Source organism: Gopherus flavomarginatus, chromosome 1, assembly GCF_025201925.1.
Source record: "Gopherus flavomarginatus isolate rGopFla2 chromosome 1, rGopFla2.mat.asm, whole genome shotgun sequence".
In the NCBI taxonomy this organism is placed as follows: Eukaryota; Metazoa; Chordata; order Testudines; family Testudinidae; genus Gopherus; species Gopherus flavomarginatus.
In genome coordinates, this window is record NC_066617.1 from 274,739,968 (window position 1) to 274,761,835 (window position 21,868).

The 21,868-nt window shown below is 45.9% G+C and overlaps 1 protein-coding gene across 1 annotated transcript in view; it reads left to right on the forward strand.

Moving 5' to 3' along the window:
- DCT (dopachrome tautomerase) overlaps positions 1–20,684 on the forward strand; it is a 38,106-nt gene extending 17,422 nt beyond the window's left edge. The window contains exons 3-8 of the mRNA XM_050937619.1: positions 5,741–5,841; positions 6,550–6,716; positions 10,302–10,481; positions 10,598–10,733; positions 18,866–19,067; positions 20,503–20,684. Of these exons, the coding sequence (XP_050793576.1) occupies positions 5,741–5,841; positions 6,550–6,716; positions 10,302–10,481; positions 10,598–10,733; positions 18,866–19,067; positions 20,503–20,684 (968 nt within the window). The remainder of the gene's footprint in view (positions 1–5,740; positions 5,842–6,549; positions 6,717–10,301; positions 10,482–10,597; positions 10,734–18,865; positions 19,068–20,502) is intronic.
- The last annotated feature ends 1,184 nt before the right edge of the window (positions 20,685–21,868 follow it).

A 21,868-nucleotide genomic window follows, 5' to 3' on the forward strand; every position in this document is an offset into this window, starting at 1 on the left:
AATCGTACATCCCCACCCCCCGTTTTATGCGGTAGCCGCGGCCGGAAAATTGGGTCCGGCGGCATCACTTATAGCAGCAAAAAATTCTATCAGCCCCTTAAACACACATATCTGTCCCACAGCCACATTAAGAAGTTAGTTTTTAAGGGAGGCTCGGCATGCCAGAACTCTGCCTTTTCCCCTTGGTCCCCCAGACCCGGTCACTTTTGGCTGTGTGGCGAGGCAGCCTATACGGCGCTCCCCCCTAACCCTAGAGGTATATGTACCATTGGCTCTATCCTGATAAAAGGGGGTGGTATTTATGTTAAGACCTGGCATCCCAACTCAGCCGGACGGGTTCGACGTTCCTGGGGTTGGTGGGAGAAGGCAAAGGGTGCGCTGTCCTCTGTAGTGTCTTCAGTGGTTTCGTTTAACCCCGTTGGATATATGTTATTACGTGAGCAAGTATTATTCCAATCACTGGCTATTGAAACGCTGGCAAATACCACTGCAAAAGGTTTTAATTTAGTTAATCAGCAGCTAACGGAATTATCAGATTATTCTTTTCAGAACCGATTAATGATACAATTTCTGTTGCAATCACGGGATTTTTGTGAGACCCTCATATCCATGTACCCACAGTTTAAGGATAAGTATTGTGTATCTGTTTCTTCTGTATCTGGAAATTTAACGGAAGTAATTAATAACCTCAGGGCTTTAGGAACTGCCGTGCGTGAGTCCAGGGAGACCTTCCGATTTTGGTCCTGGCTCGATTGGTTGGGTCTCGGAGCCTACAAGGCTTATTTCCAATCTCTCCTTATCTCCCTCCTGGTCGGGTGTATCCTGCTCTGCCTTGGCTGTGCCTGCTTAAAAGCCTGCGTCCATCGTGTTATCGGGTTGGCCTACATTGCCTCTTCCCCCGACACACGCCCTCTTGTAGAAGGGGACGGTGAGTCGGACGAGGAATCTGAGGTATAGGCATAACGTTCACATGGAGCCCAGGGCACGGGGCCATGTTTGTGCCTGTGTTAGTGTTGCAGCTTTAAGCAGCTTTTGCCCTGGCCTCCATGTTCAGGAAACGAGCATGCATGTATTTTCAAGCGAGAAACATTTCCGAAAGTAACCGTTGGGGCTAGGCAAATTTTGTGGTCAGCCATTTCCAGGAACCCCCCCCCCCCCGAGGGTGGTAACGAGGCACCTGCAAGTCTCCTAATTAGGAGAAACCTGGCCAAAAAATTGAACACATCATTACCCTTATAAATTGCCCACCGTGCAGCAGTGGACAGGGAGAAAACGAAAAAAGCTGGACCTCGTAACCGAGCCTGATCAACTCGAGGTCTCCCTCGGCCGCGTGTTTTAAGGAGCCTACCCGATTGCCGGTGATGATGAAACTTTCGTGGTTTGTGTGTGTGAGTATGCCTAGGTGCTAATTTTGCTATTTTTGCTAGCTAACTGAGTCTGTATCGTGTTGTAAGCCGGAGTCTCACGGCAAGCTTTAGTTGTCTTATTGCATTTTGCTTTTATTTAGATGAGTAATTGCATTTATGCTTAATAATAGCACCAACAGCACCCTTACTAACCCTTGGAAGGACCTGAATAACTACTGGGACCTAGAGAGGTACCAGGGTCAGCTTCTGTTTGTAATTGCAGTATTTTTATTATTTGTTCTGGTATTATATTGTAAGCCCAAGTTGTAACTAGTATTGAGTTGTTCCTTATCCTCACCTGTGACCCATTCAATAAACCCTCAATTTTTAACCCCACGACTGATTGTTTGCGTAATCCCCATTGCTACCTTCGGGGCACTTGTCACCCCTCCCGAGGGCATCCAGTGATCGAACCTCCGCCCTATCCCAACGCTCATTACCCAGTAGATAACGGGCACCTTGTGACCATATCGGTGGAGCGAGGGGCAAGAGTAATCAGTAATCAACACTATCTTCCTGCTATTGCCCCGTGGATACTTCACATGCAGCAGAAAGAAGGGGTAACATGGAGGCTGAAATTGTGGATGAAGAAGTTGAGCTAGAAAAGATATGGTGCTCCCAGTGGGCTCGCCTGGTGGGTCAGGCAGCCAGGAACTTTTCTCCACTCCAGAAGTGCTCAGTGGGGAACAGGAAGCAGATGCTACTCTGGGTAAGTTGCTGTGGCTTGTGTAGAGAATCAAAAAGTGGAAGTCAGGTAGTGTTGTCTGTGAACTGGACATTGCCCTGTGTAGCTAATCTGCATGGCCAAGCAGGGTGCCGATGGACATCGAGACCTGCAGGGAATCCTCCAGAGAGAGGCTCTGGAAAGTTTCCAAGAGGTACTTGTTAATCCTCTGCTGCGGATTCCAAGTGATTGCAGCCTTGTTAGTTCCCCCATTGTAGGAAACTGTACTGTGCCATTTAACAATCACTGGATCTGGGACCAAAACAGCACATAGCTGAGCTGCACATAGACCGGGGTGAAACCTGCAAGTTTTCAGCAACTGAGTCTTGGTTTCTCTGGTCCCCCACATCAGCAAGATGTCAGCCAGCAAGTTGGCCACCTCTGAAAACGTGTGGGATAATTTTAGTATGAGTTCCCTGCAAAGCTGCCCTGCAAGTCGTGACCTTTTGTCCATACGGACAACTGCCTTCCCCCCACTCCCGAAACTCACCATTATTGGGGTGCTCACGGAGCTGTGTGCCTGCTTAGAATCTCAGAGAGAAAATGATTTCTACTAGCAAAATGCCCTTTTTACTAAAATGTTTCAATCGTTTGCTGGAATGTAACAATCCCACTTCTGTTCAGCATAGGCCTTGAAGAACACATCATGCACCCATGTGGACTGGCTGTGGCAAATAAGAAAAAAACCTTGGTTCAGCAAAGAAGACATGTTCTGCAAGGTGCTGCAATGCGATGAGAGACAGACCAGGGAACGGAAAGAGTGCCGGGAAGCCGAAAGGCAGGACAGAAAAGAGAATGCTGCTTTTGCTAGGCAAGCAACAGAGCGGATGATAAAAGTTATGGAGGATCAGACAGAGATGCTCAAGTCCTTGATACAGCTGCGACTGAGCAGATCCGATTTCGAACGCCACTGCAGCAGATGCACAATTCTTTGCCAACCCCACCCCCCTCTATGCCCACACATTCCTTTTCACCTCACAGCACTCCTGAGTTTCCCTATCACTCCACCCCCTCTCACAGCTTGCACAGTGATAGCTGGAGCTACACACAGTTGTGAGGTTTTATCCTTTTTAACAATAAATAAAGTCTAAGGTATTTAACGGTACAGGTTTTTATTCTGTGTTCTACAAAAGCGTATAGCAATCAATTCATTCTCGGGAACAGGCTTCTAAAGCATTGTGTTGCACGGATCTTGGGCCCCAAAAGGAAACCAGAGACCTTTGAAGGGGTGGGACACAAGCGGTGCATGACGGTACATTTTGCACATCCTGGGATGTGCAGCTCTCCATTTCCGCATTCCCACAACACCTAGCACTGGATGGTGTTGCCAGGCACTATAGGATACACACTCACAGTCCATTGCTCTCACTGGTGACAAAGGTGCCCCAAATATGGACATGATCTGTTGACACAGGGAGCAAATGTAGACACGCTTTGGCGACTTTGTTTTCATCAATTTTTCCTTGGCGACATTAGTTTCATTGAAAAAAACTTACCAGTGTAGACAAGCAGGGCCGGCTTTAGGAAGTGCGGGGCCCAATTCGAACATTTTCGGCGGGGCCCTGGCAGGGATGACTTAAAAAAAAAAAGTGGAAAAAAAAACCTTTCATTTCTTTCATGTATTATTTACTTTCCATAACTATATGAATAATAAAATTATATATTATATACATTGCATCATATATGCTGTTGATTGGCTATTAATGACCGCCATTTCACATGTGTGGGTCCCCGCCACTCCCTGGGGGTGTGCACATGTGTTGGTCCCAGCTGCTCCCTGCCCCCCTCATTGAAGCAGGTGTGCAGGGTTACTGCCCTGGAAACTGCAGGGCAGCAGTGGACATGGGGCTGGCTGGAGGCAGGACAGAGGCTGACTGGAGGTAGGATCTGGCTGCAGGCAGAGCAAGGGGTGTGGGGCTGGTTGGAGACAGGGGGTGTGGGGCGGGCTGGCTTCAGGCAGGGCCGCAGGGGGGTGCAGCAGGGGTTTGCAGGTCTGGAGACAGCGGAGTGTGGAACTGGCCGGCTTCAGGCAGTGGGGTGCAGCAGGGGTTGACTGGAGACAGGGCAGAGGGTGCGGGCTGACCAGGGTGTGCAGGGCTGGTGTGGGCAGCAGTGTGTGTGGGGCTGGCTGGCTTTGGGCAGGGCTGCAGGGGTGTGGGGCAGGGGTTGGCTGGAGACAGGACGGGGTTTGGCAGGGGCTGGCTGTGGGCACGGGGTGCAGAGCTGGCTGCAGGCGGGGGGGGGCTGGACTGGTGTGGGCAGGTCAGGGGGTGCAGCAGAGGCAGCTGGAACCCCAGCCCTTTAAGTAGCCCTCAAACTCCCTTCTACCCCGCCCCAGACCTTTTAAATAGCCGCGGGAGCGCTGGGGAATGCATGGGGGAGGCGGGGCTCTTGCGGCTATTTAAAGGACCGGGATGGCAAAGGCAGCTCGAGCCCTGGGCCCTTTAAATAGCCCCCGGAGCCCCTTACTGCCCCAGGGCTCTGGGAGCTATTTAAAGGGCCCAGAGCTCCAGCCGGGGTCGCGGGGCTTGCCACGTTCCAGCCGGAGCCGCCAGGATTGCCGCACTCCGGCTGGAGCGTGGCAAGCCCCGCGGCCTTGCTCTCCCGGCCGGAGCGCGGCAAAGCGCCGCTGCCCCGCTCTCCCCGGCTGGAGCCCTGGCCGGAGCGTGGCAAGCGCCGCCGCCCCAGCTGGAGCTCTAGCTGGGAGAGCGGGGCTGCGCCGCGCTGCCGCAGGCGCTTCGCTCAAAGGAGCGGGACCATGGAAGACCCCGGAGCAGACCACAGCCGGGGACCGGGGTAAGTTTAAAAAAAAAATTAAAAGGTGCCTAAGGTGCGGGGCCCTCTTAGGCGCGGGGCCCAATTCCCCAGAATCGGTCGAATCGGCCTAAAGCCGGCCCTGTAGACAAGCCCCTAGTCTGATATCTGAATTCAAGTCCTTGCTCTGCCATAGATTTCCTGTGTGACCTTGTGTAAGTCTGTTAGTTTGAGATCCTCCTAGGTATTTTGGCATCTAACTCCCATTGGCTTAATCAATTTCAGTGGGAGTTAGGCATCTAAACATTTTGGAGGCTCTAGGCCTGTGGTGGGCAACCTGCAGCCCATGGGCTGCATGTGGCCCATCAGGGTAATCCTCTGGCAGGCCGCCAGGCAGTTTGTTTACATTTGCACAGCCACCGGCAGCTCCCAGTAGCTACGGTTCACCATTCCCGGCAAATGGGAGCTGCAGGAAGCTGCACTATGTTACCATTGAATAACATAGTGATACCATGTTGTACATACGAGACAATAACTATGATTTATGACACAATGAAGATTAATGAAGGAATTCCTTTCAAATTATAGCTGGTCAAACATGGGGAAAATGTGCAAAGTGTTGTCTAACTGCCTCCCTTTTTTGGAATGTGACATTTTGGTGAACATTTTAATCAATTTCAAAATTTTAAATTCCCACCAACCCTTTAAAAATGTTTATATTTCTTGATGGATACCATTCTAGCATGAACTCCATTTAATGGAGCTTTAAACTCATAAAACTGGCTATGTAAAGTACTCTTTGTCTATTTAACATTAATTGGATGCTGTAGTTCTTACTGTGCCTTCCTTTTTGTAGGACCTGGCCGCCCATTCACAGCTATAGATTTCTCCCACCAAGGACCTGCCTTTGTTACTTGGCATAGGTACCATTTGCTGCTGCTGGAAAGAGATCTCCAGGTTAGCAAGATGTTCTATCTTGGCACATTCAAAGATGCTTGCATGACTCTTACTATTGTGATTTTCCCATATTACTTTGAATCTCTATTATGTCAACACTGAGTTCCCTGGCATAATTGAATGTCTGGGCTACATTCCCTAGACAATGAAATTTCAGGAATGGTCGCTCACTAACCCTGTTTTAAAAGTGAATTTAGCACTCAAGAGGTGCTGATTGGTTTGAAGACTCCAGTCTTCTATCCCCTGTCCCCACACCCACTTTAAAAAGAAAAGAACAGGCATTACAAAAGCAGGTGCAATGTAATTTTGTTACATAGCCAGCATGCCTCACAGTTCATCAGAAGGTGGTTCAGCCTCTACATTTATTCAGGTTATTTCTGTCATCACGCTGGGCCACTCTGTGCCCTTGGTCTCTTTGCTGACTCCCAAGAATGTCAGAATCATGACTTTTTGGGCCATCAGCACTTTCAGTAGGCATCAGAACAAGGAACCACTTAACATACGAGGCCATCAGATGGTACAGTGTTTAGTTAAGGTACCGATTTGAATCAGTGACCTAATAGTCTGAAGGAAATTGAAACAGTATTCTGAAAAAACTGCAGCGTGGTTTCAAATATTAAAATATAGATAAGCCAGGCATAAGTAACCTCTCTCTCTTTCTCTTTTTAAAGAATGATTTCTTTGCTAATAAGTTTCTTTTCATTATAGAGACTGATTGGCAATGAATCCTTTGCATTGCCCTATTGGAATTTTGCCACAGGTAGAAACGAGTGCGATGTGTGTACAGATCAGCTTTTTGGAGCATCAAGGCCAGAAGATCCAAGCCTAATAAGTCAGAAATCAAGGTTCTCACGCTGGGCAATAGTGTGCAATAGGTAATAGAATGCGTAGGGGAAACCAGCATTCTAACTAACACTTGTTTTCGTTAGCCACTAACAGCATGAACTGCTCTTTCAGCTTGCACGAACTGCAAGAAAAAGAACCTAGATTTCCTTGTAAAAATTGTGAAACTTAGTGGATAGGCTAAAGGTGGGCGTCATTCAAGATTTCCTCATATATAGTCTGCATTTTTATACTGTTTTTTTTTTTAATTTGATACAGGACTTTACTTAAAGACAGTAATTTTAAGACTGGCTAAGGTATTAGAAGTGTTTGCCATACTAGAGACTAACTTTTTAGAGGTGCAGTACTAGTATGCTAGCTCACAACCAAGAGCTCTTGAAAATTCTGTCAATGGGAATTTGTCTGTGTGTTTAATAGTGAGCTCATATTAGACTGAAAAATCTGTGCCTCTTCAATTGGACAGGAAATACCAGACATGAGATTCTAGCCCTATTGCAATCAATGGGAATTTTTGCATTAACTTCAATGCGGCCAGAATGTCACCTCAGATTTAGAAATAGTTTTTTAAAAATGAGATTGAACTGTTTTTCGCAAAATAAGGCTGTGATCTTGCAAATGACTATAGTTAGGCATTTCCTATTTGGAGTCAATGGGGATTTGTGTGAGTGCAGCGACTCGACTGTGGATTCACATGCAGGATTGGGACCTTAAGATGTACAAGTGGACATTGAGTTAGACAGCAAAATATAATAGTTGTGTAGCACTTTTCATCCAAGCTTGGAGTGGCATGAAGGCCTTGGGAGCTGCTCAGCACAGTGGTGAGAGATTCTCCCTAAAAGTGCGGTTGCCATGAGGCCCCACCCTGTCTGTGGCCCTACCCCATCCCCCTTCTCTGGTCCATGAAGCCCTGCCCCATGGCTAAGTTGGAAGCCGGAGCTAGACTGGGAAGCCAGGGCCCTTCACCTGCCCACAGCTGCCTGCATGGTCTTATCCGACTCTGGCTTCTGGCCTGGCCAGGAGGCAGGGTCTTGGAGGCTGAAGAGTCACCTGGACAGGTATGAGGAGCTGTGTACCCTCCATCTACCCTAGGCAGCAGGGTAGGGGTGGGGATATGGGCCGGGGACTGATCTCAGCCCCCCCCCGCCCCCCAGGCAGATGGACGATCCACAGCTCCCCGCAGCTGCCTAGGCTCCCTAGACCACTCTTATCCAGGCCTGGCTTCAGCTTCCGGCCTGGCTGGGGAGCGAGGCTTTAGGGGGAAGAGAGGGGCAGGGAGCCAAGCCCATGGCAAAAAGTGGAAGGGCTATGGTCCCTTGGCACGCCCTTTTCTGACACCCCTGGGTCAGCATTTTTAGAAATCAGGCCACTTATATGAGTACCTAAATATCTACTCCAAAGCATAACTTTAGGAACTGATTTTTTTGAAAATCTTGGCTTTTTCATATAGCTGCTGCCCTCATCTTGTCAGTAACATGAAGAATGGTATGGGGTTTTTACTTGAATACTGAAATTTCTAAACTCTTCCTTCACCAGTGTTACAGGAGAGCAGTTTTTACTCTTTTATTTCAGTAGTCTGTGAATATGCATTTTAATTTTAAATTAAATAGAATCTTCTGGATTCTTTGCAACTGTCATATGAGACTTGTGCTTCACTTCACATCTCCCATGGGGCACAGGTTACTTGCAGGTTTAAACTAGTGTAAATGGTGAATTCTCTGTAACTTGAAGTCTTTAAACCATGATTTTAGGACTTCAGTAACTAAGCCAGAGGTTAGGGGTCTATTGCAAGTTCCGTGGCCTGCAATGTGGAGGAGATCAGACTAGATGATCACAATGGTCCCTTCTGACCCTAAAGTCTCTTCACCTCTTCTATCCCAGGTGTTACAGGACTCCTCACACTAATAGATATACAAACAACACGTGATGCTAGCGGATAACAGCATGCCTGATAAAATAGGATGCAATGCTGTTCATATTCCTTCTCTCTCCCCCTAAAAAGGGTGAAGTCTGGAACACCGAATAACTGTTTACCCATCTGCCAATTCCTGCATTTTCACAGCCCACCACCATCCTTACTGCATTGCTCTGGGCCAAGGGTGCAAGTGAGACCGTGTCTACTTTAAGGAAATTTGTGCCAGTGTAAAGATGTAATTACACTGGTGCAACCCCCTGATGTTTACGTGCTGCACCCACGCAAAGCAGGGCTTATATCAATGCATTACCAGCATCAGCATAACCCTCGCTTTGCACAGTGCAGTACTTCTGCATTAGGGGTTTGCACTAGTGTAACTACAGTCTATAGAGTCAGGCTGCTGTGATATTTCAGCCCAAACGATTAAATTTGCAGATGTATCTAAGCAACTGAAAATCAACCATAATGGAAGCCCTGCTGTAACTTCAACTGCCATATAGCAGGTGGAAGACAGAGCTTCCTCAGGGCAAGTCTGTGAACTCTGCAAGAGGGGAGAGCCTTGTAAGCTCATCTACTGGAACTTAAAAACGCTGGATTTTCCTTTTAACTTTTTGGGGAGAAAACAAGAAAATCAAAATACGAAAACATATGTACACTTAATGGTAAAGCTATACACTGAAACCTCAAATGACAGGAAATGAGAAAGCGGAGGCTGAACATGTGACCATAATACTGCTCTGTGTATAATATGGTCTTTAATTACATGATCATACATCTGTCAAAGAATACAATATCATAGACTGTCTTCTAAATCTTAACCACATCCATGTGGCAGCTGGTAATATAGTTCTCATTTTTGATGTACATAGACAATTCTTTTGTCATATATTAGCAAAAGACCCAATCCTGCATTTGACTTCATGTGGACAGACACCTGCCCTTGCTTGGAGTACACTGCAGTTTTATGTTAAGTATTTGGGGCTTTGTGAAGGTGCAGGTATCCACACACATGGAATCCCGTTGCATTTGAAATGAATGGGAGTTTTGCCATTGACTTCAATGGGAGAAGAATATTCCCATATCCAATGGCCTGTTGATGGGGCCACCAGTTGGGGTACAGTGTGGGAGAAACAAGCACAAATACTGTCCCAAGCTTGGGCTGAACAGTGAACAAAGGAAGAAGTGGTGCTTAATTTCCTTCCCAATGCAAAGTGCGGGGCAGCAGCAGTAAAGACTCTGGCTTGTGCTACAATAACTCCCTCCGTCCCTGCCACATAGGAGGTGGGGAAGTGTAGGAGTTGCCAGTAAATTAGTGGAACCACTGACATTTAATTAGCCACATTATCCTGTTGAAAGATGTGGCACCCACTTGCTAACATCCATATCAATCTCCTTAATGAGATTTTTAAAGGCAAAAATGTGAAAGTTGGAGCCAGTTCAAAGATGATTTATTTACAAGCAGACTTAGATTCCAGCTCAGATTAGCGACATGACCATTTGCTTTTCTGGTACAAAACTTCTATAGCCATCTGAGGTTCTGATCCTGCAAACACTTGCATTTATGTTTAACATCAGGGATGTGAGCCATCCCAGTGGTTTTCATGGGGGACTGAGTGTACAGCGTCTATTGACTCTGTCAGAGTGAACCCCCTCCCCTCCAACATCGTATTCTAATTGTTCCATGCAACTTTGATTTTAATCTAAGCTTGGATGATTACAACCGTCTGGTTAAACTGTGTAATGGGACTAATGAAGGGATTCTACAGAGGAACCCACCAGGGAAGTCTGGTGAGCAGCTGCCAACCATGGAAGATATCCAGAACTGCCTTTCACTTCAAGAGTTTGATAATCCTCCTTTTTTCCGGAATTCTAATTTCAGCTTCAGGTTTGTGCCCCAACTCCTATAACTTGCTCAGCCCAACGATAGCCTTTTATACATATATTTGGAGGTAGTGCTGGTCAATAAGAGGTTACTTAACTCTTGTCTTATCTCACACACAGGAATGCACTGGAAGGGTTTGGTAAACCAGATGGAACTTTTGTCTCACCAGTCGTGAGCCTGCATAACTTGGTTCACGCTTTCCTGAATGGAACCAGTGCTTCCCCTCATGCTGCAGCCAATGATCCAATTTTTGTGGTATGTCAATTTCCTAATGTAATTGCAACTGAATATGCCTCTGCTGTGTTAATTTACGTGGACTATATGGGCCAATGGTGTTCTCATAACCCAGTCACTGTCCAACATTAAACAGTCTTAAACAAGGCCTGGGGTTTGGCATACAGAGATCCCAATATACTTTGGCCCATGGCAAATAAACCATTAAAAATCCTTCTAACCTTTTATTAAAGATGCAGAAAAGAAGGAAAAACAGTGATAGCTTTTGAAATGTTAAGTATTGAGTAAACCTCTAATTTTAAAAGCAGCAAAGAGTCCTGTGGCACCTTATAGACTAACAGACATATTGGAGCATGAGCTTTCGTAGGTGAATACCCACTTCGTTGGATGACATGCATCCAACGAAGTGGGTATTCACCCACGAAAGCTCATGCTCCAATACATCTGTTAGTCTATAAGGTGCCACAGGACTCTGCTGCATTTACAGATCCAGACTAACACGGCTACCCCTCTGATACTCTAATTTTAACAATGTCCCTTGTTCCTTTGCACTGTTAGCTGGAGTAAGTTTTCAGAAGGAAACCCCGCCCGTGCCTGTTAGATGATATCAAAGATGGTAATAGTCTTTTTGGGGAAAAGAGAAGAAGTTAGTTAAAATGGGCTAGAGATGTTGTGTTGCTGCTGTTGCTAAAGTCTGATCCAGTTTCATCCCAGATGATTTTGGTATTCAGCTGGAGCCATAGAGGTGGGAGTGTCATCTGGATCCCCCTCTCTGGCCTGGACATCTCTGAGGATTAGGAGGATGAAGGCTAAGTGCCCCAGAGATGGTGGGGGTGGCAGCCATGATGATGAAGCTTTGCTCCAATAGCTAATTTTTCTCCCTAAAGTCTATTTCAGGACCTATCAAGAGAATGGTGGGTAGAATAGCTCATCTCCTCATTACTATGTCCACCAATTAGGTCTAGTTTATGACACACCAATGTTGGTTCATTGATTTTTGGTCCCACACTTTACTTGTTTGCTAAGCATGATCTTAACACCGCCCTTGATTAGATCAGTAGTTCATTTTGTTTTGACTAATCCAGTCTTTCTGTCACACTTTTGCATCTTGTCCCATCAACATTTGTTGTTACAGGTTATGGTGACATCTTTTGAGCTTATACTCGCTTTTTACAGCTGAACTCACAATTAGGGTAGATTTGAAGGCCCAATTGTCACAACACCTCTAAGGCAGTTTCCTCACCAAGAATTTGGAGGACAGAAGTGAAGGCTAAAAATGACTACTTCAAATACAAAATAAAAGTTTCTCCTCTTGTATTTTATATTGCCACATCTACTAGTAGTTAAATAAAGCAGGAGGAATTGTCAAGACAGTTAGTGCAATCCAAAGTAATAGAATCCTAGAAGATTAGGGTTGGAAGAGACCTCAGGAGGTCATCTAGTCCAATCCCTTGCTCAAAGCAGGACTAACACAACTAAATCATCCCAGCCAGGGCTTTGTCAAGCTAGGCCTTAAAAACCTCTAAGGATGGAGATTCTACCACCTCCCTAGGTAACCCATTCCAGTGCTTCACCACACTCCTAGTGAAATAGTGTTTCCTAATATCCGAGACCTCCCCCACTGCAACTTGAGACCATTGCTTCTTGTTCTGTCATCTGCCACCACTGAGAACAGCCAAGCTCTAACCTTTTTGGAAAATTCCTTCAGGTAGTTGAAGGCTGCTATCAAATTCCCCCTCACTTTTCTCTTCTGCAGACTAAATAACGCCAGTTCCCTCAGCCTCTCTTCGTAAGTCATGTGCCCCAGCCCCCTTACTCATTTTTGTTGTTCTCTGCTGGACTCTCTCCAATTTGTCTACATCCTTTCTGTAGTGTGGGGACTAAAACTGGACACAATATTCCAGGTGTGGCCTCACCAGTGCTGAATAGAGGGGAATAATCACTTCCCTTGATCTGCTGGCAGTGCTCCTACTAATATAGCCAAATATGCCTTTGGCCTTCTTGGCAACAAAGGCACACTGCTGACTCATATCCAGCTTCTGTCCACTGTTATCCCCAGCTCCTTTTCTGCAGGCCTGCTAAGTCATCTTTTAGGGAAGAACAGCAGCCATTCAAAGTGGAAGAGCTGCTGGTCTGACACAGCTTGAATTTTAATTTTACATTTAGCTCATCTTATTCCTGCCAATATCTCAGCAGAAGGAGATTTTGAGTGTAGGACTGTATATTTTAGGATATGAAGCCCAGATCCTCAGAGGTAGTTACACACCTAACTTTCACTGAAATCAGATTTAGCCTGGCTTTGTGTCAGTAGTTTATTTGTTTATTTAAAACTCAGCTCACTGGGATAGGCTGAGGGGCTACATCTCATTTTCGGAGTGTTCTGCGGGATAAAAATCATATAATTTTACTGGTACTTCAGTACAACACAGAACTCTAAAAATGAAGCAGACAGCAGTGAGCAAATGTAATTTCAGTAGCGGAGCCTGTTACACATTTTGGTCGTCACACAGCTACTTGCCAAATTAACTGAAAAGCTTTATAACATTACATGTTTCCAGAGCTGGCTGCCTTTGGTAGATGAAGTCATAATTATTGTGTGTAGGTATTAGCCCAAATGATCATGTAGTAGCTCTCCAATTTATTTCCTTCAGAGTTTTTATATCCCTCAGTGACATTCACATCTTAATCCTAAGCCTCTTTTTGAAAACACATTTAGATTTTTAATGAACGAGGGTCAGCAGTGAGTGGTGATTGCCAGCTGAGGTACCAGCTGAAATGAGATGCTTGCTGGGTAGCTGTATTTTAAAATAAAAGAAACACAATTTAAAAAAATTGAAACAGGAAAAATCTTTATTTCATGATACCATTATTTTATACAGTGGCTTACTTTTCATCAGGTGGTTTGTGGCTCAAAGTTTTCTAGTGTGGATATTGAAGACAATAGTTACACCAGTAATGAATTTGTCCCCCTGTCTTGGTACTGGATAGTTGTCCGAAATGGACTTAGCTACAACTTTTTCTAGCAGGTGCTTTGTAGTACGAACAGCACAATTCTGGAAAACTCTGGACCAAATCCAGGGGTGCTGTGGCATGGTGTAAATGGTCTGTTATCAGGTGGATGGAAAGGAGTTTAATTTGGTGTGGTATGTTGTACACAGTAAGGGGAGTGGAAGAGAATGGTTTATATACAAGAGTTAGACCCTGATCCTGCAATCTCAGGGTGACCTCAGAGGAGCTTCATGTGAGCAAAAGGACCTGCCCTCTCCAATCCACTTGTGAGATCAGAATCTTAAATTCATGAGGAGAGGCAAAAGGGAGGGGAGGAGGGGCTCCATCCTATTTTATATGGTTTATGACTTAAATAGTGATGAGGGATATTCGTACAAAAATGGTGAACCTTACTATGGATGCTATCTGCACCTTTATGCTGCTTGTAACATTGTAAAGACTAAAGAGCAGCAAGGATATTCTTTTCAGCAGAGATTTTGCTCCTCTCTGTTTGGAAAGCACCGAGAACCTTTTGGGCCTTATCACAGTCCAAAAAATATTTTTCTTCAATGTTGTTTTTAAAATTGTTGCACCATCCCAACCCTCTAACCACTTTATTCAGATATTTAAAATATATAGGTGCCGACTCCCTGGGTACTCTGGGGCTGGAGCAGCGACTGCTCAGCACCCATTGTTAGTGCCATGGGTCAGAGCCTCCTCCCTCCCACCCAGCTCCCGTCCACAGTGGCTCAGCTGTTCTGCGGCATGGAGGAGTTGCTAAGGGGGAGGGGAAGAGCGGGGCAGGAAGAGGCAGGGAAGGGAACGCAGGGGCAAGGGCAGGAGCAGGGGGCTGGAAGAGGTGGGGTGGGGGCAGGGGTGGGGGATTGAAGGAAGGGGTGGAGTGGGGGCCAGGCCTGGGCGGAGTAGGGGTTGAGCGCCTCCTGGTGACTCAGTAAATTGGTGCCTGTGACAAAATCAATGAACTCCTTCCCACCCCATGTTGCTTAACCCAACCCACCACAGAAGCCTACGATAATAGATGAGGCTTGCAGGTTCTTTTGGACCAACAAGAGGAATGAGTTCCAGAATCAAAGAACTTATTGGAAAATGTGCTACCATTCCCTAACCTTCTAGTCCTGTGAGCTGACTGTAACTGTGGCAGAGGGGATAGAGACTGCATCTCACCCATTTTGGTCCTAAACCACTTAGGGCTTTATAAACCAAACCCAACATCTTACACATCACCGGACAATGGCAAAGAAGCACTAGTGCAACATTCTCTCAGCATGAAGCATGGCTCAGTGAGTGGAGAATCGCATTCTGAACTAGTTTAAGGTTTTGAATGATAAAGGGTAGCCCCATATAGATCACAGTACAATAGTTTAACCTTGAGAAGACACAAGCATGGAAAAATGTAGCAAGATCTTCATCTGTAAGAGAAGGTTACACTCTTCTCATCAGAGACTCGATTCACACAGAAACTTAGGCGTGGTGACACTTAGGTGCCTAGAAAATCACTGAGATTCACAAAGCCTGAGTTTGTCATCGAGGCTCCCTATACAACGAATGGGGTTCACAGCAGCCAGCATGTTAGGTGGCTTCTCACGTAAGCTAGCCACTGGGTGATGGATGTGTGCTAAGGGGTGTGTGCTAAGCCCTGCCCTCTCTGAGATAGGTGCCCACGTCTGGGGTGCTGGAAGGCAGCTCTCTCTGCTTAGCATTCTCAGCTGCAAATCCTCGCTTGGCATTAGGCGACTACACCATTTTAGCAAGAAGCAGGGGTGGGAGGAGGAGCAAGAGCTCCCTCATAACTTTCAACCCAGTGGTGAGGGTACTCACCTGGGATGTGGGACACCCCTCCCCCCAGTTAAAGTCTCCTCTCCATGTGAGGGGAGAAGGTGTTTCAACAAGGATCTGTTACCTCACAGGTGAGTGCACAAACTGGGCTGTGGGATATTCTGATGTGAGGCTTCTCAAGTCTCTCCTGTTGACGCTTTGGATAACTAATTTTAAAAAGTTACTACAGCAGGGGGCTGGAACCTGGGCCTCCCAGGTGAATGTGCTAATCACCAGAGTACAGAGTCGTTCTCCCACTTGCTCTTTCTGTCCTAATATTGAAGCTGTTCCACTGTGGATAAATAATGGAAGAATCATGGGGCCAGCAAGTGAGAGCAAGCGAGCATGTGTGAGAAGGTCTCTGTTGCCAATTGGATATAACAGTCACCTGGGAGACCCAGGATCCAGGCCCCCTGCTCCCATTGCTCTTTCATGATTTAGCCAAAGTAGAGCAGCTTCAAAAGGAGAAGGCTGAGGGAGATTCCCATCGGAATATCCCATCGCTCAGTAGTTACAGCACTTCCTGAGAGGAGGCAGAAGCGAGGTCAAATCCCTGTTCCCCTCAGGCGAAGTGGGGACACCCCAGATTAATACCCTAACAACTGGGCTAAAAGTTAAGAGGGAAGGTGTCCTCTTCCACAGGGCCCTGGTCTAGTAGGTGAGCTCTAAGCATGCTTACTTGATTGGGCTCTGCAGGCAAAATAGGTGGATGAATTAATCTGCCCTGGTTACTGCACCATCTGGGGCTTAGGCAGGCCTTCTCAGAGGTCCAGAGAGGCCCGGGCCACTTCCAGCTTTGAGGCCCTTAGCCACAATAAAAATAAAAAATGACCACACATGAAAACAAAATAAGGCACCAAAAAAGAGTGAGACGTAATTTGAATACTTTTTTATTTAACAAATGCTTTTCTGGTCCAATAGAGATGCACATAAAAACAAGTTGTCAAACGTATCAAATGCCAAAAAATTAACAAGTGTCTAAATCTGAGGCCCCCTTTGAGCTTGAGGCCCAGGCCAAATGGCCTTCCTGCCCTCCAGCGATTGGCCTTGGGCTTAAGCATGCACTAGTGTGGGATTGCAGTACATGTGCTCAGAGCCAGAACTATGGTGTTTAAGGAACTTTAATTACAAAAATAGGGGTGCTTGCAGACTTTGGGGGCAGCCGAGTCAGGCCTTTGTGAATTCCAGTGAGGCCTAATTCTGGGATACCTAAGTCCTTTTGTGAATCTAGCCCAAGAGTCTTGCTACTGTTGCTATCTGAGCAGCCGGAACAGCCAAAGATGAAATACTTCTCTATAGCTAGCTCATCTTAAGGAACATGAGAATTGTCATTATGTTGAAAAGGACTGGATGTTGTAAACGTTTCTATAAACTTTGTCCTAAACCCCTCTTCCTCCCTGCTATATGTCCATTTTGAGTCTCTCTTTCTTTGGAGTGTATGGGCTCCCTCTGGTGGCTAACCAAAAACTTACTTTCTGAAGAAATACTTGCATTTGAAAAGCTGAGCTCAGCCCGTTTTAACCCAAAGTCATAAATTCCTAGGCCAAGCTTTGCAAAAGTGAGTGCCTAGATTTAAGGTTTTTAGGCACCTAAATAAATGGCCTGATTTTCAAATGTGATGAGCACCCAGAGAGAAAATTAGTGAGGAGGGAAAACAGGAAAAGCAAATGGAAAATTATGTATTTCAAAAATTGCAATGTGGAGAAAATAGCTCACATTAAACAATACTGGAAAACACTTTTCTTCTCTGGCAGCTCCTAAATCTTTTGTACCATAGCTGAAGTGTTTTGAACTTGGCATTATCGATTTGACAGACCACTTTCCAGATCTTCTTCTTGCCCACATACAGAGATTCCAGGTCATCGGGACCTTCTGTTTCCAGAGAATTTTTTAAAAAATGCAGACCAATTTGTTTTTGTGTCTTTGCTGCTTGGGAGTTCTGGGAGGGTTAGTAATGCTAATTGGAAGATTGTTTCCTGAAGACTAAAACCAAAAGAGTGAGGACTCCTATGGCCAAATTCAGAAGCGAGTTTAAGCTGAGAAAGAGAATAAGTTGATGTAATTGACACCCTCACTGGCCCCTAAAACGTGTATGTTACATCCACTTAGACTTCATAGAGACTCTCCTAGACTTGGTTTTTAACTTATATTCATTTACCAAGGTGTAACTGGCACCCTCCACCCTTTACACATCGCCTCGGAATTTGGTCCACTTAATATGCGTCTCTGCAAGCCTAGAAGTACGTCTACATGTGAGCTGGAGCGTGCGATTCCCAGCTTGTGGAGACGTATTCATGCTAGCACTACTTGAGCTAGTGCCTAGAAGTAGCAGCGTGGCTTCCGCAACACAGCTGGCAGCTCAGGGTATCTGCCTGACTATGTACGCAGGGGGCCGGGTGGGATTATACTTGGAGTGGCCAGTCTGAGCCGCCACCTGTGCCACTGTGGATACATTTTGAAATGCAGAGCTAGCTTGGATACATCAGCGTGAGCTGGGAATCACACCTTCCAGATGCACCCTAAGAATGTCCAGTTTGGTGTAATGCAGACTTCCAGGGTCAGAGGGAGCAGTGTAGCAAGAAACACACCTGAGTAGAATAAAACAGCGTCCATTCTACTTCAATTGACATCTTGGTAACACCTTTTACTGGTTCCGTGGCATGTAAACTAGACCAACGTAGCTTCCCTGCCCTTACCAGTGAAAGGCTGAGCCAATGGGCTGGAAAGTCTGGCCCTCATTTCTCTTGATTCTTTGTCTTAGATTAGGGCTCAATTTTAAACTGTTTTATGAGCCCATGTAGGGGAATGTACATCCTCTACTCAATGCATGGGCTACTTGCATTGCAGGTTACATTATATGGCGCTAACAGTTGCCACCAGGTTGCTACTCTACAGCCAGCACAGGTGGGTACGGAGTGGGCTGGCATGGTGAGGGAGCCAGCAGAACCAAGGCTTTGCTGTCTCTGTACACTGGTCAACATGGCTGACCCACCACCTTGGGGAAAGTAGGTGCACAAGGAGAAGGAATGGCCAAGTTTCCTTCCCCTGTGGGACTGAATTGTGACACTTGGTGAGTCACAGCTTGGGCCTTGCTGGGCTCCTAAGGCAGTGCAGCGAAGTGAAGGGCAGATGACAAGGGGCCAATCCAGCTTCTAGGGAGTTCAGCACTCTTCAGTGCGCCAGCATCTGCATGCCTAATTTGTCATATCTACTGCTGTTTCCTACTTCCAAACTGATCCTGTCCTGGAGATTTTTTTAAAAGTACAAAATGTTGGAAGCTGTTGGAATCAGATAGGTGTTTATGTGTGTGTGTATAATTGAATTGACAGGTCCTTCATTCTTTTACGGATGCCATCTTTGATGAGTGGATAAAACAATTTAACCCCTCTGCCAGTGCTTGGCCTCTGGAGCTGGCCCCTATTGGGCACAACAGGATGTTCAACATGGTCCCTTTCTTCCCTCCTGTGACCAACGCTCAACTCTTTCTAGCTGCAGAACAACTTGGCTACAGCTATGCCATTGACCTGCCAGGTAACTAACAGAAGTGCTAAAGAAATTGCAGAGTAAGAGACTGGGCCACTCAACTTTTCACATAAAGGTCTTCAGATAACTGAGTATTAAGAGCAACATTTTCATAAGCACCTAAGTCACATTTTTCAAAAAGGGCTTAGGGAACCAAGGTGCTCAAGTCTCACTAAAATTGTCAGAAATGTGTAAGTGACCAAGCCCTCGTCCAGACTATCCCACCGTATCGGTGGGTTAAAATCGATTGCTCGGGGATCGATATATCGCGTCTAATCTACACGCGATGTATCGATCCCCGAGCGCGCTTATATCGATTCTGGAACTCCATCAACCCCAACGGAGTTCCGGAATCGACACGGAGAGCCGCGGACATCGATCCCGCGCCGTCTGGACGGGTGAGTAATTTGATCTTAGATATTCGACTTCAGCTACGTTATTCACGTAGCTGAAGTTGCGTATCTAAGATCAATTTCCCCCCCCTAGTCTGGACGAGCCCTTAGAAGCCTAAGTCCCCATTTTCAAAAGAGTTGCAGGCACTTAAGGAGCTTACTTTTGAAAATGAGACTTAGGGTACGGCTATGCTGCAAAAAAATCAACCCCACAAAAACAAGAGCAGCAAGTTTCAGAGCACGGGTCAGGCTCACATTGTAGGGGATAAAACTAGCAGTATAGCTATTCGGGCTTAGGCTGGAGCCCAGATTCTGAAATGTAGGGAGCTGGGAGGGTCCTAGAGGCTGGACTCCAGCCTGAGCCCAAATATCAACACTGCTATTTTCAGCCCGGCAGCAGAGCCCTGCAAGGCCGAGTCAGGTGACTTGGGTTCTGCAACTTGCTGCTGCAGGTCTTTTTCTGCTGTATAGACGTACCCTTCGGCTTCTAAATCACTGAGATGCTTCTGAACATTTTACCCAAAATAATCTTCTGAAAGGGACAGTCAAAAGACCAAGTAAAGATGTTCTGCCATGTTGGGGTGGGATGGACAGATTGATAAGAACATATTGTGTTCTAGCACTTCACACTAGTGAGTATTGCTGAGATCATTCATTTTTCCTTATTTATCTCAAAGCTACCTAAACAAATAAAAACTTGACCCGAAACTTGCCAACTGTGCATCGCGAGGCTTTTTAACTCTGTGCTCCTGTCCTTCTTTCCATTGTCCCTCCTGTCTCATTCCCTTCATTTGTTACACTCCATTCTTGTATCTAGTCTTCAATTAGATTATAAATGCTTGCAGCAAGGACTGTGTTTTATTGTATGTTTGCACGTTGCCTACACAATGGGGCCCTGACTCTGACTGTGGCCTTTGAGTGCTATGGCAATACCAGTAATAATAGTCCTACTGTTGTTAAAGCCGTGTCTAGTATTTGCTCCTCCTCCTTTGTGATTTTACAAGCAGAATTATTTCCATTCTATAGCTCAGATGTTGTTTCTGTATTTACAGATTCACTTGAAGAAACACATGCTTGGGCTATTACGGTTGGATCCGCTATTGGAGGAGCACTGATAGCTCTAGTTGTACTAGTTATGCTGCTTGCGCTCTTTCAGCACCGAAGATACAGGAAAGGTTTTGAACCACTGCTGAATGCAAGATTCAGCAAAAAAAATTATACAGAGGAGGCCTAGTGCTGTAGCATTGCGTCATCAGATTTACCTGTAGGAAACTAACCTGATTAGTCGTTCAACTCTTAGCCAAGTGCTGAACTAACAACTTCACCCACATTCCTTTGCTAGACAGCTAGCTACATTGTTCTCACCTCAGTGGCCCTGTACTTTTCCTGTCATTTGGGGTCATCAGTCTCATGTCTTCAAACATTTTGAAACAACATATGAGTTACATGTGCAGCCTAAGACAGGACAGAGTTTTCCTTTTGCCAAAGATTGATTGATTGATTGTGATGCCCAGGTTTGGGTCACGTCATCTGAGAATCCTGAAGCCCGAAAAAAGAAAAATAAGATCAAATGCAAATCTTTTTCCTCAATGTGTTTATAAACTAACAGTACTGTGATAGGCAGAATTTCACTGACTATATGTCTTTGGATAGTAGATTATATACAGGGATAAAACAATATTTCAAGTAAGTGATGTTACTTTAAAAAAAGGACTCAAATATTCCACATACGATTCCTCAAATGCTCTTCTGGGGCTGTGGCTAGATGGAATATTGTAAGGAATATGTGGGGACAGCTTAAGCCACAGAATCGGCCCTTAATTTAAATTGCATAAGAAATAAAATAAACACCAGGAAACTCCCTAATTCAGATTCCACATGTCAAAGTAAGTAATGAGCAGGAATTCATTTCTAACTAAACAGAAGCACCAGGGCCCTGTGGCAGAGCCTGAATCCTACCCCTGCCCTTCTGCACAAGGACACTTCTCAGACTATACTGAGAGGAAAGAGGTGAGTTGAGGGGTCAGACACAGCTGAAGTGGTTGAGGATTTCAGGAAATTGTCAGGAGATGGCAGTGTTATATGTAGGACCCCATGTGGTCCTTTCCAAATGGCCTCACAAAACCTTTAAGACCAATCCCAGCAGACAGAGGTGACACCTGGGGGTGAGGGTGGTGGTGGGGGGGAAGGCAGGATCCCACCCTCGCCACAGATTTGCTGCTTAGCTTTTACTGAGCATGCTCACTAGGGTTGCCAACTTTTTAATTGCACAAAACTGAACACGCCTTTCTCCACACTGCCCTGTCCTTTCCCTGAGGCCCCACCCCTGCTCCACTCCACCTCCCCCCGTCGCTCACTCTCCCTCATTTGCTCATTTTTACCAGGCTGGAGCAGGAGATTGGGGTGCAGGAGGGGTTG